At 39.3% G+C, this 17181-nt stretch overlaps 1 protein-coding gene across 4 annotated transcripts; it reads left to right on the top strand.

Annotated features, from left to right (window-relative positions):
• The first annotated feature begins 895 nt into the window (after positions 1-895).
• Positions 896-15497, top strand: LOC120789233 (ankyrin repeat and SOCS box protein 2-like). Of its 4 annotated transcripts, none has more exons than XM_040125818.1 (11): positions 896-983; positions 1638-2050; positions 4351-4461; positions 4853-5022; positions 5106-5261; positions 6058-6303; positions 6792-6963; positions 7784-8366; positions 8666-8819; positions 9518-9658; positions 14994-15497. In XM_040125818.1, the coding sequence occupies exons 2-10, from the start codon at positions 1668-1670 to the stop codon at positions 9652-9654; spliced, it is 2112 nt and encodes a 703-aa protein (XP_039981752.1). In that variant the 5' UTR covers positions 896-983; positions 1638-1667; the 3' UTR covers positions 9655-9658; positions 14994-15497. The 4 variants fall into 4 exon arrangements, with proteins under 4 accessions (XP_039981752.1, XP_039981754.1, XP_039981753.1 ...); XM_040125820.1 differs by lacking the exon at positions 14994-15497 and adding an exon at positions 12271-13805; XM_040125819.1 differs by lacking the exon at positions 14994-15497 and adding an exon at positions 10656-11035.
• The last annotated feature ends 1684 nt before the right edge of the window (positions 15498-17181 follow it).

Here is a 17181-nt window from a genome sequence, read left to right as displayed (position 1 = left end):
CAATACAACCAGCAACGCAACCAGCAATACAACCAGCAACGCAACCAGCAATACAACCAGCAACGCAACCAGCAATACAACCAGCAACGCAACCAGCAATACAACCAGCAACGCAACCAGCAATACAACCAGCAACGCAACCAGCAATACAACCAGCAACGCAACCAGCAATACAACCAGCAACGCAACCAGCAATACAACCAGCAACGCAACCAGCAATACAACCAGCAACGCAACCAGCAATACAACCAGCAACGCAACCAGCAATACAACCAGCAACGCAACCAGCAATACAACCAGCAACGCAACCAGCAATACAACCAGCAACGCAACCAGCAATACAACCAGCAACGCAACCAGCAATACAACCAGCAACGCAACCAGCAATACAACCAGCAACGCAACCAGCAATACAACCAGCAACGCAACCAGCAATACAACCAGCAACGCAACCAGCAATACAACCAGCAACGCAACCAGCAATACAACCAGCAACGCAACCAGCAATACAACCAGCAACGCAACCAGCAATACAACCAGCAACGCAACCAGCAATACAACCAGCAACGCAACCAGCAATACAACCAGCAACGCAACCAGCAATACAACCAGCAACGCAACCAGCAATACAACCAGCAACGCAACCAGCAATACAACCAGCAACGCAACCAGCAATACAACCAGCAACGCAACCAGCAATACAACCAGCAACGCAACCAGCAATACAACCAGCAACGCAACCAGCAATACAACCAGCAACGCAACCAGCAATACAACCAGCAACGCAACTAGTCAACAACCTCAGACTGCTGGTCCTTAAAATAACCCTCCCTCCAACTTCACCCCACCCCAAACCCCACCCCCCACCCCTCCCCTACTGTCATGTGCAGACTCCATTACAGAGTGAAAACAGGCGGAAAACAGATGGACGTGTTTTAACTGACAGGAAACACTGGATTAACGAAGAAAAACTTTAAAACGAGGTGAGTATCTTGTTCAGTCATAATCTGGTTTCACTGCTGATTGTTTGGTGGTTTACTTTGGTTTAGTTGTTTGTATAAAGTTTTACTCTCAGTTTAGTTATTGATATTAAGTTTTACTGTCAGTTTAGTTTGCTGTTTTTTTGCTGCAGTTAAAGTCACAGTTTATAGTTTTTCTGTATCAGGACTCATACTGGTGTCACTGGGTTAAAGGTCAGAGCCCACTGGTTTATTAATGACACCGACGGAAGACATGAAACCAGACTAACAGACTAACTCTTAGTGCCTCCCACAAGCTGCATAGTTAATTATAGCTCACACGACACTTACTGTGTCTTTTTATTGGCATTAGAAACTACATAAACAATATTTTGACAATCAGCAAACAAACAAAACTCTTAGCTCTCAGTTCAACTTAATGTAGGGTTTGTACGGTTCTTTTTCTCTACGTCTTTTCTCAGTTCATGAATCCTGTCTCAAAACAAATCAAAAGGAGTTTATCAACACAAACCTCTTTAGGATCTGAACTCAAAACAAAACAGAAAATATCAGTCTGGTCAAAACTTTCTTCATTTCGGTCAGCAATGAGGAAAATCTGTATGTGTAAAATAGACTCTTTGATCCTCTTTAATCCTGTTTTAACTTATTTTTCTTCAGCTGGTTTGGGAAACTCAGTCTTCCTCCATCATGGCAGCAGACAGCATCTCTCGCTCTGGCTCAGCAGCTCCCAGTCTGGGCTTCGAGGATTATTCTTTCTACAGTAACCTGAGTGATGAAGAAGTGCTGCAGCTCGCCATCGAGCGCAGTCTGACTGACACACACTGCAATAACGCCAACGCAACCAGCAATACAACCAGCAACGCAACCAGCAACGCAACCAGCAGCCCTGCTGCTGCCCCCATGCATTCTCACCAACCTGCCAGCCTGAACTCTGCAGCCAGAAACACCAACCAACCCAGACACAACTCCCATAATCCAACTGCAAACTACAGCTCCCATAATGCCCCTTCAACCCCGACCACTGCGCACTACAGTTCTCCAAATCCTCCAAGTGAAAAGCCTCCTGATCTGTATGTGAGGTCACACAGTTCATGTCTTGTTCTCAGATATTTTACTGTTTTGCAGAAATCGATACAGACAAGATTCTGCTCAGAGAATTCAAAGAGTCCAGAGGAGAATGGCTTTATAATTGAAAGTCTCTTTATTGAGGATGATTATTGGACAAGACTGTAATTTAGGCAGATTAAGTGTGGCGTCTGAAAAGGTAAAAAAACATAAAAAAGACTGAACAAATACAGAGATGATAATTACATAAAAGACTCCAGCTCAGGCAAATGATTGTACATGTAACTAAGAACATGCATATATAGGAATAATAACTATAGGAATAATTATCCTGCACCTTTAGCTCACATTGCAATTCAACTATTAGAACATAGCAGTCAGTTAAAGTGGCAGTCTGGAAGATTTCAGTCCTGGTTGATTTGACGACCCCTGCAGTTACTGGTGGTAACAGCAAATGCGGTTTAATAACGCATGTCCCAGATTTTCTGGGGGCACCGAAAAAACTGTTGTTGTTTTCATAAAGAAGTCAGGCAATGATTGGCCTTTTTCGAAAATTCTGTGAGCAACCATGATTTGATTTTCTGTGGCACATGGCATGAATCTGCGCAGAGCAGGGCACAGTGAAAGGAGTTGGTTACCTGGCTGAGAAGTTGGAGGTGCGCAGACTGTCGCCTGCAGTTCTTCATCTAACAGCTCACTGTGGCTGCTCCTTCTTCTTCCATTAGTCCCAGCAATATTTAAAACTGATCCACCGTCCAGAAATACCCAAAATGGCCACTGTCTTGTTTTGTAGATGCATTTTTGTTGAATGGTAGTGGTAAATGCTAAGCTCACTGATAAACACATGGCATTGCCTGTGACTACTTCATAATAAAAGTCAACTCATGTTTCACCAGTTAAATGTTTTGAATGTGAAGCTGCAGCAGGAGGAAATGTTTGGTTTTTATTAGCAATAACTTAATACAGCATTTTTTCTCGGAATGTCGCCACAGACACCCACTTCATAAAACTGCAAACATATAAATTTTGCAATACTTTCATCATTGGGCCATAGGCTCTTTCACCATTATGTTACGTAATCTGGCAACAGATGGTGACTAAAACACATTTATTTAAATACAAATCTTGAAGACTGCCACTTTATGTTCATGAAAATTCAAATCAGGAATAGAAAATCAGCAATGTAGCAATTTTCCAAAAGACTCTAAACCTAAGACCGAATCAGTTTAATAACAGAAAAACATACGTGACATAATAACATAATAAGGAAAATGAGATGTGACGGCTCATAGCTGCCAAACATCTGCCTCATAGTGAATAAGCTGGAAATAATAACGTCAAGAAAACACCCACAGGCACATCTGCACAGTAACAACAAGGAAACTCTCTTCATCCACACTAAACGGATAAATTAGTGCATCTGCTGATGATAAAAAACACAACAGACTTTCTGACAGTCCCTAGACAGACCTCAGATCAGATTTACAGAGTTGACTTCAATTTCTGATCACAGTCTGAAGATGCAGTCTCAACAGTTGGCTGTAAGGAGATCAGATGTATTGATTAGCTTCTGAGTCCCCACTAGAAGATGTTAGAAGATGCTGGAATTGAAACAGCCAATATATATAAATCACTATAAATCTAAATTAGAATATTGATATGTATTAATCAAACTGTACATTCATTAGTCATCTCAGAGTAGGAAATGAGTCCCAACAAGCCAAAAACTCTCAGAGGGACAATTGTTTGATATAACTTTTAGGACCAGAACTAAAATCATTTTATTAACTTTCTTAACCAGATAAATGACTTCTGTCTGTGCTGATATCTTGTTATGAGCTGCAGGAGATGGAGTCAGATATATTCTGTGAGAGGAGAGATCTTCATTGATGACAACAACCTTATTAAAATATTGTGTTAGCAAATTTGTTTGTGGCCGACCTCGTGCAGGATGCAAGAGAGAGACAAGGTCCTCCCAAACTTACAGAACCAGGGAAAATAAACAACCAACAATCAAACAATCAAACTTTTACCAGTCATACAACTCCTCCTCCTCAATAATAAATAATAAATACTGCATAATAAAGGCAAAACATGCCATTATTCGAAGTAGTATATTAAGACGTGAGGGCTGATTTTAGTCCCAGTTTAACTTTCAGTATGATTACGTGGAGGGATTCTAACACTTTCTTAATGTGGGTCCAGGTTTAAATTTGAGACAGATGAGCTGTCAGTCTCTGTACTCTGATCGGCTGTGGCATTAGTCTCTTTGCTCTGATTGGCTGTTGTCTTGGTGCTGTGGCAGGAAGACGTTTGATGGAACAGTCAGTCACTTCATGACGGGCTCTGGGAAGCGGATGGTGGTTTATCGCACAGCTGATGGCAGTCTGGTCCACCTTGCTCCAGAACCTGAAGAGTGAGTTCAGCTATCTACATAAACCATCTCTGTACCTGGAACCACCTATATCACCTGTTGTTTCACCTGTATCATCTCAGTAACTGAAACCATCAGGTATGAATGTTTATTACAGGGAAGAGCCATGAAAAGTAGTTCACTTTTCATGAAGAACATGTAGGGTGTTTTTTTTTTTTTTAATTTTCATGTTTTTTTCCCGAAAAAGGGGAGAGACAGGTGGAGTCAGGTGACACAAGTGGGGTCAGGTGGGACAGGTGAGGTCAGGCGGGACAGGTGGGACAGACGAGAAAGGTGGGACAGGTAATGTCAGGTAAGACAGGTGGGACAGGTGAGGCCAGGTGGGAAAGGTGGGACCTGTGAGGTAAGTCTCTGATGGGTGTATCCCCTGCAGGGCGGAGGAGCCTCTGTTCAAAGCAATCCGTGTTGGAGATAAGAGCAGAGTGAGAGCTTTAGCCAAATGTCCAGGAACCAACTTGATGCTGCCGAGTAAACCGGGCTGGCTTGCTATTCACCAGGCGGCGTGGTATGGCCAGGACACCTGTCTGAGAATTCTGCTGTCAGGTAGATATATATACAGACAAAAACAAAAACATTACATCAAAGGCCACGGGAGAGAAGTCCCTTGTCTGTGTTTTTGTGCTCAGCTCAGCCGGGGATGATCAATAAGCGAACGGAGCGCGGTGAGTCAGCGCTGCTGGTCGCTGTCAGCAAAGACCAACTACGATGTATCCAGGTGCTGCTGGAAAATGGAGCTGACCCTGACATCACAAACCATGACAAAGAGACTCCGCTCTACAAAGGTAACACTGACAGGAAGTGATGTCAGTCTCCCAACATACAGATTGATCTGAACACATCGCAGCTAAAGAGACGCAGTTCACTTGACGTCATATGCTGAGTTTACTTAGGGAAGAAAAAAGGTATTTGTCTTTAAATTATGGATGTTAACAGGAGACAGGGGTGCCGATCATTTCTGAGGCCTGGTATCACAAAATAATGAATCTGTTGTCTAATATTCTTCTGATACAAAATTATGTTGTTTTGGTGCTCAGATTTACTTTATATTTTTAAGAGGGCTTTGCCTTTATTACATAGTTTCTGGGCTGTGGAATAATACCCTAGAGTAACATTTTCAATTCTAACACGAAACTCAGATTATCTGTCAATTCAAGTCCTGATCCTATCTTCTAAACTGAGAGTAGCTGCCAAGTCGAGTGCCAATCCTGATCCTGACACTGAAACGGAAGGTAAATGTTGATATCGAATACATTAAGCTCTGACTTTGATCAGTGATTAACTTTTGACCGGAATTATGTTTGAGGAGTCTATATATACGATTTTAACAGACACCTGACAGCCAATCAGAGAAGTGGATTCCCTATGGTCAGCTTTTATTTCTATAGGTCTGAAAGAGTAAAAATTGGCATTGACAAGAAAACAATTTGTTCTGTTGTGAGCTGGTGTGATTGTGGTGTAGAGTGGAGCTGGAGGAGATAGTGAGCATGTTTCTGTGACTTTGGTGGCCTGTCCCTTTAATAAACTCTGCTACGTGTTTTTTGGTGTCCTGTCCCTGAACAGTTTTTTCTTCCTCTGCAGCCTGTGAGAGGAACAGTGCTGCGATGGTGGCAGCATTGTTGAACCATGGAGCAGCGGTGAACACTCATTGCATTCAGGGTTGGACTGCGCTGCAAGAAGCTGTGGTTCAAAACAATGTGGAGATCTGTGAGATGCTGCTGAAGGCTGGAGCCAAACACAACCTCAGCAATATGTATGGCATCTCACCACTGTTTACTGCAGCTCAGAGTGGGCAGCTCGCAACCCTGCGATTCCTCCTTAAACATGGTAAATGGATGGGATGGTTTATCTTATTGTTATTCTACTACTGCTTCTGCAAACTGCTAACTGCTACTGACAACTACTTCTGCTTCTGTTAACTGCTTTTGCTAACTGCTAATTACTGCAGCTACTGCTTCTGCTAACGACTAAGTACCACTGCTTCTGCTACTGCAACCAACATGTATCATCTGTGCTGAGTTTCAGACTGGTCACCAAAAACTAACTGAAACCCCACAGAAACACCCTGGTCCCCAGTTTGTTACCCATTGTAGTAACTACCACGGTTGCTACATGCTAACTGGTTTCAGTGGGTTGAGGCAGCCAGTAGAAACACCAGTGTAGTGAAGGGTTGTCATCTCCTCTCTCAGTATAAATACTGCTATGTTTAGAATGATGTGTGATGTCCTCACAAATAGGAACTGAGCACTGATTTAAGGATTTCCTCCACCTGAACACTGAACACTGAACCCTGAACCCTTACCCGTTCTCTGCAGGTGCAGATATCAACAGTCAGGCTGGTGATGGAGCCACTGCTCTGTATGAAGCTGCTAAAAATGGACATGAGGAAATTGTGAAACTCCTCCTCTCACAAAATGCTGATGCCAACAAACCTGGAAAGACCGGATTATTACCACTTCACATTGCTGCCCAGAGAGGAAGTGATACGTAGGCAGACTGACTATTATGTCCCCCATTTTAATAATAGCTTTCAATAATTGCTGAACTCCTCATGATCTCAAATACCATGTTTGTAGGGTTAGGAGAACTGAAGTCCACCAGACCAGAGCAGGTGCTGATGATCTGTACTTGACAAGGTTTAAAACCAGCATAGTTCTTGATTTTTTTAGGTTCTGATGTGACAGGAAGGGACATTAAAATAATAACTGACCACTACAATTTTGATTAGAAGGTCAAAGCATGGCTGAAATAATGTAACTGAATGCACAGGTATAGACCAATAATGAGGACCTCTGTTTTGTCCTGATTCAGTTGGAGTAACTAGGCTCAGGTCATCAGGATCAACAGCTGTGTAGAGCTGGGTGTTATCTGCATAGCACTGAATGTTAGTACTAAGCATATTTATTTCTGCACTTTCTGCACAAAAAAGTAGCCTGTTTGCTTTATAGTCTAGTAGCATGCTAAAACTACAAACGTAGTTGTTCTTCTAGATCAAAATCCACCAAAATTACTCAAAGGCAACACCTGGTGGAACAAAACATACTGCACATTAACAAACATCAGGACTGCATGAAATGTTAAATTGTTAATATGTTATATTGGTAAATCTGTACTATAAACATTACATTTTCTATGAAGGTGTAAGAGCAAAGGTGCAAATAACCCTGTTAAGCGGATAAATAATACTAAAAAAACACTTTTTTTCTCATGAGGAAGTTACTTCTGGATTCCTGTCAGGTGTCGGATAACGTCAGCTTGAGGTTGGAGGTTGATCTGGGCTAATTCCTGTGATTTCACCTCTTTCCAGTATTGTGTCCATGTTGATCCCAGCCACCAGTAAGGCCAGAGTCTGGCGGACCGGCATCAGTCCGCTTCATGTGGCAGCTGAGCATAACCATGACGACGTGCTGGAGGCTCTGATCGAGGCAGGCTTCGATGTCAACGCTCAGCTGTCTGAGGAACGATCAAAGCTGTACGAGGACCGCCGCAGCACAGCGCTCTACTTCGCTGTCATCAACAATAACATTGATTCTGTGTGCATGCTGCTGGCGGCTGGTGCCAACCCAAACCTGGATGTGTTCAAGCCGCTGATGGTGGCAGCGAGGCTGGGCTGCATCCAGACCGTCACCCTGCTGGTGGAGCACGGAGCTGACATTAATGCTTGCATTCCCACCCACCCCACCACCTTCCCCGCTGTCTACATGTTCTCCATGAAAAACCTCCCCATGTTCAAGTACCTGCTGGACCATGGAGGTCATGCCCTCTCCTGCTTCAACTGTATCTACGGCAGCCAATCTCATCCACCAATCAAAACCACCCGATCAGAGAGACATGACCTCCGCTACAGCAACAGATTCCTAGCAGAGACACAGTTGATGCGAGGAGTTCAGGTGACCTGAGTTTAAAATCTTTAAATAAAGAGCTACACCGACAGAGTTGTGAAGGGACGTCAGCTGTTACCAAAAATGTCCAAAAAATCTATGTCAGTTGAATGCATCTTTATTTCACTTCAGAGCAACTTGGAGATTCAAAGTATTTAATGTCTAAAAAAAGATTTGTGACCCTGTTATTGATCGACAGCTCTTCGTTTGATTGTTTGATTGACAGTTCTTTGTTTGATTGATTGATTGACTGATTGATTGATTAATTCATTTAGAGTTAATAACAGAAACATTGTAATGATTTACAGTTCTGTGAGATGATCTCAGCCCCCAGTATCTGTCGGTGGGCGGGGCCAATCATTGATGTCCTATTGGACTACGTTGGTCATGTGACACTCTGCTCCAGACTGATGGAACACCTGGACAGTTACTCAGACTGGAGCGTCATCAAGGAAAAAGCAGGTAGGTGAATAACTTATCATTAACTAATAATTCAGTCTTCAGGCAGAAACTCTTTCATCAAGGATTTGACCATTTGTGTTGACATGAATGTAATCAACAGAGTAACAGTGACAGTATAAGATTATAAAGCCTGCTCTGTACACCTGCATGAATATGACTGGATGTTACTTGCCACAGAGCTGTCAATGAGTCACTGATTGTTAAAACATATTAGAAACACCTGATACCAATAAACCAATACAAGTATGACCAGTGCTGTGCCTGAAATAATGCTATAGTTCATTTCATACTGCTGCAGGAAACGTGTCAGTAAGAAATGATGATGTTACCATATTGTCTGGTAGTTTTCCAGTGAGGTTAGCAGTTTTGTTATGGTTTTCCGGTGAGGTCACAGGTTTGTGTTACATTTTTCTAGTGAAGTTACTCGTTTGTTTTATTGTTTTTTCCAGTAAATTAAACAGTTTGTCTGGTACTTTTCCAGTGAAGTTACTGGTTTGTTTGGTAGTTTCCAGTGAGGTCACAGGTTTGGGTGGCAGTTACTGGTTGTTTTATTTTTTTTCAGTTAAGTTAGCAGTTTGTCTGATAGTTTTCCAGTGATGTTACTGGTTTGTCTGGTAGTTTTCCAGTGACGTTACAAGTTTGTTAGGTAGTTTTCCAATGATTTTAGCAGTAAGTTACTGGTTTGTGTTGTGTTTCAGCTCCCCCACGGCCGCTGATGCAGCTCTGCAGGCTGCAGATTCTGCAGCTCGTTGGATGTCGACGTGTGAAGAAGTTACCGCTGCCTGGAGGTCTGATCCGCTTCCTGCAACACCAGGAGGGATCACTTGACGACTGATGAAGTACAGCTGATATTTACTGAGTTTACCCAGTTTTTTGCAGTTTACTAGAGTACATGAGGGTCCTGCAGGCATTATGAAAATATGAAGACACTGTTTGATGTGTTTAAAACTCAGAGCACAAAAAGGTTCACATACAGTCTGAGTATTGTTCACTTGTAAAATAATCCACATCTTGATCCTCCTCTCTGTCATGATGTAGTCAGACTCGTTTTTCTAATCACTGAGTGAATACAGGATTTTCACAACACAGCACAGGAATTTCCAGGTGTTTTCAGGTGTTTTCGTGGACAACACCTGAAAGCTGACTGAAGCTGACTGTAAAAAGAGGCTCTTTGGTCATTTTTTAAATTCCAAGACATTCAACAGGTTGAAGATGATGTTTTTTAACTGGAGTGTTGTAGGTGTCATGTTTCTCTCAAAACTAAAAGCTGTTTGTTGACATCACTTTTAGAGTTGTATATTAGCTGTTTCCATGAGTTTCCATGGAGCTTCAGGTCCTCCATCCTAAACACCTAAAAATGTTCCTTTGTTATTTCTTTCATTTTGTTTTCCTTAAAACTTTTTCCCACAAATAAATCTAACAAGATGAATCCATATTAAAAATATACATTTTTCAAAGGTAGTACATTTATTTAACCTCATGTGTTTGTTGGTTCTTAAAAGCTAGAAGATCACATATCATAGAAATTATTTTTTGTCTCATCAGCTCAGTGTTAGCAGATATTGTTGTTGTTAAACTTCAATGTGTCTTTGATGTTTAAGTGGATGAATTTATTAAAACTTATGACGCTGAGAGAAATTACGAATTTTAAATAGCAAAAATGCATAACTCAACATAAATTCGTTACAGACAGAAGCTGAAGTGTGAAAGAGAAAGAAAGTGAGAGCATCATGGTTTCATAGTGTTGATGATGATGATGATGATGATGATGATAAAAATGAAGATGTGACTGTGGTTGAATCAATGTATCAGCTCTCTTTCCTCTAACATCTACAGGATCTGTCTGATCCCTGAGACCTCTGAGACGGAATGACTGGTGATCAATCAGTTTAATTATCAGCTAGATCAATATCCACACAGTGATGTCAGAGCCAAATGTTTTTATGAGACATTAAATGAGCTGAATCTCCAGGGAAATAGAAAACAGGTGCTTTCATGTGTGATTAAACAGACCTGAAGTTGTTCTTATTATAGCAGCCTGACAGTTTTACAGTCAGAGCAGATACGCTGATCATTGGTCATGAACCTGATATTAATCACTGTACATTTACTATGACTTCACACCTTTAAAACTGCAGTTGGGTGTAATATCTGACATTAAACACACAAAAACTACGAAAGAAAATCTGCTGAAATTAGGGTTTCATTGTCAGTAAAATGAGTTCAGAATGGTTATTAAATTTAAATAATTTTTATTTTGTTTATTAAAATTTAAAACTTTTTAAAGACAATTATATTAAATCTATACTGATGATACTAATACATTGTTATTAATTTTAGTGTTCAGATGACAAATTTTTATTTGAATAACTGAGTTAAATGTGTTTTCTTTTTTTAAGTAAACATGTTTACTTTTTATTAATCAGCATTTCGGTAAATGCTAGTAATTAATTTTAAACTAGTCAAATGTTCTCAAACCAATAAAGTTACAGATTCACAAATACAAACATAGGACACTGAAATAACAAGTAAAGCAACAGAGTCATTAGCAGGCCAGTGAGCACATCACACAAAACAACTGAACAAGTAAAACATTAATAAAAACTTCCAGTGTTTAGTCCATGCAGCCATGAAAAGCAACACAGAGCAACACAACATTAATGACCACAAATGTTAATATCCACATTACACACATTATCCATTTACACAGCACAATAACCAACAGTATTTATCTGAGTCATAGAAAGTGTTTAAAAGCTACATGTTAAACACTTGAGCCAACAACACAAAGTCATTACATACAACAGTGTAAATATTAATACTACTATTAAATATGAATACCACGTTGTTTATAAAACACTAGTATATATGATCAAATCTACATGAGGACAGCAGCAGATCAACAAATTAATAACAGATATGTGTAGTTTTTCTTTGTTGTTGTTTTGAGTCTTTGGATATGGAGCTAATTTCCTGCAAAAACTTTTTACTTAAAACTTAAAACTCGTTTTACAAATACCCTACAATTCACTATCAAACACAGTGTGGTTTGCTAATACAAAACACCATTAACAGATTAGTGCATTTGTTTTGCAAATACAAAACATACCTATCATTCAAATACACAACATATTTCTCTTTTCCCCCTTTTTTATTTAATGAGATGAGACATAATAGGTGAGACAAGACAAGACAGACCTTTAAACACTGGGTGACGTGACAGGCCTTAAATGAACAAAAAACAAACAAACAATGAATGAATAAATAAATAAAGGAGAGAAAAGGAAAAGGACAAAGTAAGGAAAGGGAGAGAAAAAAACTTACTTAGTTGAATTTTCCTGGAAGAGGTGTCTTGTGATGTCTGAGGTCATGCTGCTTTATGAAATTTTCTTTAATTTTTCTATTATTTTGTCTGGGTTTTTTTCTTTTTTAATTTTCCCTTTTCTTCCAGATTTTGCAGCATTTTATTTATGCTCTGTGAGGCAGGGCTGCCCACAGGCCCTGGGGATGAAGCTGGCTGTCGGAGGGTGTACCCCGTAGAAATATAGATACGAATTATGAAACTTTAACCAGAAAAAAATAAATAAATTGTATGACAAATGAATCAATTAATTGCTCTATTAAGTAGTTAATTAGATTGATAAAGTCATATCTGATAACAGTATTTATAATAGTAGCAGTAGAAGTAGTAGCATGAGCTAGAGCAATGGTGAATAGTGAAAGTACTAATAGTGAGGGCAGTGGTAATAATGATAACAATAAAAAGACAAGAAAGAAACACATGAATAGGCATGTTGATAATAGCTGAGGTATGGTGTGGAAGGAATGCAGGAAAGGATAAATAAAAAGATGGTTAAATAAATATAGAAATAACACTGACAATAATAGTAAAAGAAGTAACAAATAGTGATAATAATAATAATAATAGTTAAATACTGATAACAGTGATAATATGAAAAGCATACTATTGAAGATCCTTGTCATTATCGCCACCAATAATAATGGGGACAGCAACAACACCAACCTCAACAATAGCAAACTTTATCATAACATTAGCGTAATAACGATAATAAATAAAGGCAGTAATAATCATAATAATAGTGTGGATATATATTAAAAAGGAGTCTAGTTATTATGAAATTAGACGAAAAAACACCAAAAAGACGTTATTGTAGGGTAGGTATCAGGAGTGAAAATGAGTGTTGTGCTGTGTATGTCATTCAAGAAGTAATGCAGTTAGGATTGGCTCGCATCATTTCTGGAGCTGATGTATTTTGTGTTTAATAGATGCAGTCAGTTTTTCCATTGTTATGTGTTCTATAAAGAGGTCTATTTATACTGAGATGCTGAATTTTTCCTGCTTTTCCAGATTAGGAGGATGGTTTTCTTGGCGATAGTTAGAGCGATGAGTACTATTTGTATCCCATGGTTGGGGAGTGTGACTGATGAAAAGTGCCCTAATAAGTGGAGTGATGGGGGGAGTGGAATCGGACAGTCCAATGTGAGGGACAGTTTATCAGTGATTTCTTTGCAACTGTGTTGTAAGGGTGGGCAGTGCCAGATTGCATGGATGTGTGATGTGTGTTATGTGGTATCTTGTACTGTTTGAGTTGGAGGTTGGGTTTATTTATCATTTTGAATGTGTTTGTACAGATTTTGGTCTAGGAGTCATTGTCTAGAGATAAGGATGAATCCTTCTCCCATTCTGCAGTAGGGAAGGATATTGTCAGGTCAGTGTTGGTAAGTTTGTACAGCTTCGAATGGGCTTTATCATGTATTGTGAGCTTTGTTATTTCTTCTGTTAATGTGGATATTTGAATGTCTTTAAGTTAACCTTATGTGTTGTGACTGATTTGAGTTGTAGATACTGGAAAAAAAAAAGCTTTGTGGCCTATTCTGTATTTGTGAGCCACTTCTTCAAAAGGAATTAAAGCTGAGTTTTGGATTATTAATTGGAGCTTTGTGATACCTTTGTCTTTTCAAGTAGTGAAATTCAGCAATTTACGTTACTTTTGTACACAACATATTTTGAATACATCATGCTTTAGAAACAAATACAGCATCTCTTACAAGTACAAAAAAAAAAATCCTACAAGCCAAAAGCCATATCGCATGACGTTTGGCACAACCTTTCCACTCTGCTGAGGCTTTTCTCACAAATGTTCTGAGTAATTCATCCTCCACAACCGTAGGTGGAATTATGAGTCAGTTTAAACGTGAGGGGCAGATCATGAAAGTCACCCCCCACCTCTGACATGCGACATGCAACAAAAGTCCACTGCCAGTTTCCAACCACAGACATTGTGGTCATGAGGGGTTTGTCTTAACCAATAGGCTACAACAGCATGCTGTGTTTTTTAAATTTGATATTTTTTAATATTCAGTTGTCATTCTGCTGCTGCTTTTTATGTCACGAGAAAGTGAAAAAAAAAACATGTTTGTAAATAAAAATGTGAAAAGGTGTAGTTTTTCAGAATTTTATTTTTTAGTTAACAATTGGCCTACATGTTACTAAACTTGTGTTTACTCATTTATGTTTAAACCTGATTATGCAATTATGTTTACATGCCGCAATTTGACTCTTAATAATAACAATAATAACAGGGAGGATTATTAAAGAGTGTATTTTTGTTCCCCTTTATTTCAAAACAGGCATAATCTCCTTGGGGGAAATAAATTAATAAAAAACAAAAGTAGAACATGGTTGCTCAATAACCATACTAAAACAGACTTATGGCTGCTCACTTATCATGAGAACAAACCAGGAAATTTGGCCCAACCCTAGTTGACAGTGAGGCTTTCAACTACCAACAGAGTTGAAACCCTCACTGTTGTTTTGCTTGTTGTTTTGTTTTTTGGTCTTTTATTCTGATTTTATTGCCCTGGCGTTTATTGATTTTATTCTATACAGCACTTTGGTCAACTTGCGTTGTTTTTAAATGTGCTCTGTAAATAAATGTGACTTGATTTAAGTTGACAATGGAGTGGACGCAGGAAAAAGTCAATTTAAATCTCTATCAGTCAGAAGTGGGATCTTTAAATCAGTTCTGGTCTGTAAATACAAAGGCACGAGAAGTTCTATCATCAAACTGAAAGGTAAAAAAAATGTCAGCCGTGATTTAGATCAGACAGATGTTTGTATTTTGATTATTTTTTTCTTATTCTCTTTTCCAGTTGTCATCTCATCAGAGGCTGAACCTTTTTGATCATGAATCCAGGTGTAATCTCTTTAGAAGCCTGAAGGAGGGACAGAGGGACGACAGGATGATGGAGGGATGACGGGGTGATGGAGAGATGTTGTTCTTTATTTAATTAAGGAAGAAATCAGATTATGATGAAGCAGCTGGTCTCAGATCAGCTGACTGCAGAAAAATAAATGCTTAATGTCTTTGAACGTTTCCTGCAAACATGGTAAAAATACAGAGCTGCACCTGAATGCACCACCTCAGCTCCTCTCTCAGCTCCTCTCTCTCTCCTCCTGGGTTTTTACTGGGAATTCAGATCCGGATGAGACAGAGATGAAGCAGCATCTGTTTGTGGACCAGAACCCTGCTGACTGATCCGGACTCTGGATTGATCCTCACTCTTGGTGCAGCTGACCCAAACTAATCTGGACTGAGCTGCATTGATCCAGGATTAGGTCTGCTCAGTGTTTTAGGATGATGTTGAGTTTTTTCGTCGTGGTGTTTTTCCATTTCTTCCAGGTGAGATCTGTTAAATTAAGTAAAATAAATCTGATGAATCCCAGCAGTTTATATGAAGGTCCAGGTCCTGGACTGAGTCAGTCCGGTTCATGTTCAGGTGAGGTTCAAACCTCAGAGTTGTTTAGAAAAGTTTAGTCTGATTCTGGTTCTGGCTCAAACTGTTTTTATTCTGTTTTTAAAGACATAGATTCAACATAAACAGGTTCATTTGTTTAGATAGAACATAAACAAATAGCAGTACAACTTTCATTTAATTAAAGGCTTTATCAGCTGTAATTAATGACTATTAATAGTTAATAAATTATGTACTGATGCTTCATAGATCAGTAATATTACATCACTAATAAGACATTAATAAGAACAACTTCTGGTTTGCCAGGTTGTAGAAAATACTCCTCCAGCAGACACTATGTCTTTAAATCTCTTAAATTAATCAGTGAGACCTCTCCAATGGACTGCTTGACCACTTATCTTCTGGAAAAGAGCTGCAGGACATCTGGATCAAAATCCATCTAGAAACTGATTGTTAATTTTCACAGCTGCAGACTTATTAGTAGAACCATTTATTTATTTATTAATGAATTAATTAAAAAATTCATTCTCATTTATAAAGTTATTATTATTGTGCGCGCGCGTGTGTGTGTATCATACTGGAGAAGGATTTTCCACAACCTGGCAACCCAGAAGCTGTTCTTATTAATGTCTTATAACTGATTTGTAAAGCATGGTGTAACCCTAACCATTAATAAATCCATTACTTACAGCTGATAAAGCCTTTAAATAAATATGATGTGTACACATCAGCGCTGAGTTCACATGATAACAAAAACATAACACAAACTTTTCTAAATCAAAAGCACTTTAACTGCATCGAAAATAGAGACACTGTGCAAACAGATATGTTATTAATAGACAAACTCTGGTTCAAATCATATAAGTGTTATAAATGTGTATATGTGTATAAATGTTAAAAACAGTCTGATTTAGTATTTTATGTTTAGAAATATAGACTAAAAGCCCTCGGTATAGTCTACAGGTACTTCCTACACCGGTAAAGTAGGGCAGACTGTTTGTGAGATAAAGCCCGTGGCTCAGAACCCATGGCTCACGAGGACAAATATTATTGGAGCTAAGGTCTAAAGTTTAAAAAAAAGGTAAATGATAATTATCTTAAATTTAATCTTCACGACAGAGGGATCACCTGGTTTCTGTTTCCTATTATGTTTGCAGGTCAGATGGGGAGTGTGGCCAGATGTTGCCATGGAGATGAGCTGCAGGTGTTGTCCTTACATCCTGTTACCTCCACCCCCCCCTCCTCCTCCTCCTCCTCCTCCCCCCTCCCCCAGAGAGCTGACGTTCACAGGTAACACAGGTAAACTCACACAGGTGTGCCTTACTGTCACCAAGTGTTCAGTAATCAATATCAAGTGATCAGTGCAAAGTGATCAGCTGTTCAAGTCTCAACACAGATCCACTCAGTAACTGTTCTTGAGCTTTCAGTCATATCACATGACCTTCTTCAGAAGATATTAATAATAACAATCACAATGATAAATTGACTTTACACAACAAGCATGATTGTAGATTTTCATATTTACATCTTCGTTTCTGTCTGGTTATCAATCACATTATGGATCACGTAACTGATCACATTATTG

The sequence above is a fragment of the Xiphias gladius genome, chromosome 4, assembly GCF_016859285.1.
Source record: "Xiphias gladius isolate SHS-SW01 ecotype Sanya breed wild chromosome 4, ASM1685928v1, whole genome shotgun sequence".
NCBI lineage: Eukaryota > Metazoa > Chordata > Actinopteri > Istiophoriformes > Xiphiidae > Xiphias > Xiphias gladius.
Note: the sequence above shows the minus strand (reverse complement) of the source record. Positions and strands in the feature narration are given on the sequence as shown.